This window comes from Etheostoma cragini, chromosome 9 (genome assembly GCF_013103735.1).
Source record: "Etheostoma cragini isolate CJK2018 chromosome 9, CSU_Ecrag_1.0, whole genome shotgun sequence".
Taxonomy (NCBI): Eukaryota; Metazoa; Chordata; class Actinopteri; order Perciformes; family Percidae; genus Etheostoma; species Etheostoma cragini.
Window position 1 is genome coordinate 163,887 of NC_048415.1, and position 3,151 is coordinate 167,037.

A 3,151-nucleotide genomic window follows, 5' to 3' on the forward strand; every position below is an offset into this window, starting at 1 on the left:
GATTATTTACATGAAGTCTGGTGGAGATATGCTGCTCTATACACACTAAAAGTAGTGATTATTTACATGGAGTCTGGTAGAGATAAGCTGCTCTATACACGCTAAAAGTAGTGATTATTTACATGAAGTCTGGTGGAGATATGCTGCTCTATACACGCTAAAAGTAGTGATTATTTACATGAAGTCTGGTGGAGATATGCTGCTCTTTACACGCTAAAAGTAGTGATTATTTACATGGAGTCTGGTGGAGATATGCTGCTCTATACACGCTAAAAGTAGTGATTATTTACATGGAGTCTGGTGGAGATATGATGCTCTATACACACTAAAAGTAGTGATTATTTACATGGAGTCTGGTGGAGATATGCTGCTCTATACACACTAAAAGTAGTGATTATTTACATGGAGTCTGGTGGAGATATGCTGCTCTATACATGCTAAAAGTAGCGATTGTGTGTGTGTATCTCTCTGTGTGCGTTTCAGGGGGAGGAGCACCCCGCTCTGGACATGGGGGGCTACGAAGACTACCTGCGGGAGCAGGTGGGCGACCGCTGGTTCCGCTACAACCCGCGTCTCACCTGCATCTACTGCTGCAAGTCCTTCAACCAGAAGGGCAGCCTGGACCGCCACATGCGGCTCCACATGGGCATCACGCCCTTCGTCTGCCGCATCTGTGGCAAGAAGTACACCCGCAAGGACCAGCTGGAGTACCACATCCGCAAGCACACCGGCAACAAGCCCTTCCACTGCCACGTCTGCGGCAAGAGCTTCCCCTTCCAGGTGGGTCCCCAGACAGGTGGGTCCCCAGACAGGTGGGTCCCCAGACAGGTGGGTCCCCTTCCAGGTGGGTCCCCCGGGGTTTCCCCTTCCAGGTGGGTCCCCCAGACAGGTGGGTCCCCCAGGGTTTCCCCTTCCAGGTGGGTCCCCAAGGAGGGAATCTAACTCTGCAAAGAGTCTGGGATCCGTGAACTGAAACCTGCACCCCCACATATTGTTTAAAATTAACTTGCATATTCACCTGCAGCTTTTAAAGCATAGAATATTATTTATGATATTACTAAGTAACAGAGTAAGAACCTTTCTCTATCCCCCCCAGGCCATCCTGAACCAGCACTTCCGTAAGAACCACCCGGGCTGCGCCCCGCAGGAGGCCCAGAGCGCGTCCCCCGAGACCACCACTGCCTCTGTCACGTCCCGGGGGGGCCCCAGCGACGACGCCTCTCCCAGCCAGGACGAGCCTGAAGGCAGCGGGGGTGGGGGCCCCTACGGTGAGGGGCCCCAGGCGTCTGTCTCCACCACGGGGCCTGACTGACCTCAAGGGGCCCGACTGGCCCTGAGGGGCCCCAGGCGTCTGTCTCCACCACGGGCCAGACTGACCTCAATGGACCTGACTCAAGGGTCCCGACTTAACTCAAGGGGCCCAACTGGCCCCGAGGGGCCCGACTGGCTCAAACGGGGCCTCTCGGGGCCCAACTGAACTCAAGGGGCCCAACTGGCCCCGACGGGCCCAACTGGCTCCAACGGGGCCTCTCTGGGCCCGACTGACCTCAAGGGCCCGACTGGCCCATTGGGGCCGCCAAACGTCTCGGGGCACGACTGACTCCGATGGGGCCCCTCGGGGCCCCGCTGACCTCAAGGGCCCGACTGATATTTCTGGGCTTTAAACCACATCTACCTTCTACAGATTAAGCTGAAATGAAGAACCACACACACCTCCGGACGTTATGTTACAGGTTACCAGATGTTAGGGGGGCCACATGGAGACCCAGCCCTGGACAGGTTTGTCCCTGGGGGGCCACATGGAGACCCAGCCCTGGACAGGTTTGTCCCTGGGGGGCCACATGGAGACCCAGCCCTGGACAGGTTTGTCCCTGGGGGGCCACATGGAGACCCAGTCCTGGACAGGTTTTAGGACACGTTGCCAAACTCCTCAGTGCCAGTTTCAAACTTTAAAAGCTTCGAGACAATCCAGAGCGGCTCGGTTCTAATAATAATAGTAATAATAATAATAATTAATATTATAATGTTAGGGTCTGGCAGGTGAGAATCGTAAAGTAACAACATTATTGCGTATTTCTTTATCATTAATTTTGCGTTTTTAACGTCTTCGGAGATTTTTCCGACATTTGTCGCCTCGAAATTTTTCTGTTTTTTTCTTCTGTTTTTAAAATTACATATTCACTGTTTTTATTCTTTAAATGCCTTTCAGAGCCACTAGAGAAAATGATTATTATTATTATTATATTATTAATATTATTATTATTACATCTCCATGTTATTACATTGTTGTAAAACAACTCTGCATGCCGCTGTATTAATACTGCGCTCATAACCACGTGGACATATTACACTTTAAAGTTAGATTAGATACACAACGTGTTGTTACACAACGTGTTGTTACGCAACGTGTTGTTACGCAACGTGTTGTTACGCAACATGTTGTTACGCAACATGTTACACAGTGTGCTGTTACACAACATGTTACACAGTGTGCTGTTACACAACGTGTTACACAGTGTGCTGTTACACAACGTGTTACACAGTGTGCTGTTACAGTGTGCTGTTACACAACGTGTTGTCACAGTGTGCTGTTACACAACGTGTTGTTACACAACGTGCTGTTACAGTGTGCTGTTACACAACGTGCTGTTACACAACGTGCTGTTACACAACGTGCTGTTACACAACGTGTTGTTACACAGTGTGCTGTTACACAATGTGCTGTTACACAACATGTTGTTACACTGTGTGCTGTTACACAACGTGCTGTTACAGTGTGCTGTTACAGTGTGCTGTTACAGTGTGCTGTTACACAACGTGCTGTTACACAGTGTGCTGTTACAGTGTGCTGTTACACAACGTGTTACAGTGTGCTGTTACACAACGTGCTGTTACAGTGTGCTGTTACAGTGTGCTGTTACACAACGTGCTGTTACACAATGTACTGTTACACAACGTGTTACACAGTGTGCTGTTACACAACGTGTTACACAGTGTGCTGTTACACAGTGTGCTGTTACACAACGTGCTGTTACACAGTGTGTTGTTGTTACATAATGCTACACATGAACAGACTCTAAGCAGGAACGCCTCAGATAAGCTACACCGCTCAGTTACCTCTCATCACGACGCAATACACACCCCCCCCCCC

At 49.8% G+C, this 3,151-nt stretch overlaps 1 protein-coding gene across 1 annotated transcript; it reads left to right on the forward strand.

Moving 5' to 3' along the window:
* Nucleotides 1-486: 486 nt before the first annotated feature.
* Nucleotides 487-2,019, forward strand: LOC117950552 (zinc finger and BTB domain-containing protein 37-like). The gene is made up of 2 exons (XM_034881682.1): nucleotides 487-780; nucleotides 1,097-2,019. Exons 1-2 carry the CDS (start codon nucleotides 508-510, stop codon nucleotides 1,310-1,312), a joined length of 489 nt encoding a protein of 162 aa, XP_034737573.1. The 5' UTR covers nucleotides 487-507; the 3' UTR covers nucleotides 1,313-2,019.
* Nucleotides 2,020-3,151: the final 1,132 nt, after the last annotated feature.

Excerpts from the sequence above, each read along its gene's own strand:
- LOC117950552 (XM_034881682.1), top strand. The coding sequence starts at position 508 with ATGGGGGGCTACGAAGACTACCTGCGGGAGCAGGTGGGCGACCGCTGG. Across the intron at positions 781-1,096 it reads GCAAGAGCTTCCCCTTCCAG|GCCATCCTGAACCAGCACTT; the intron begins GTGGGTCCCCAG and ends TATCCCCCCCAG.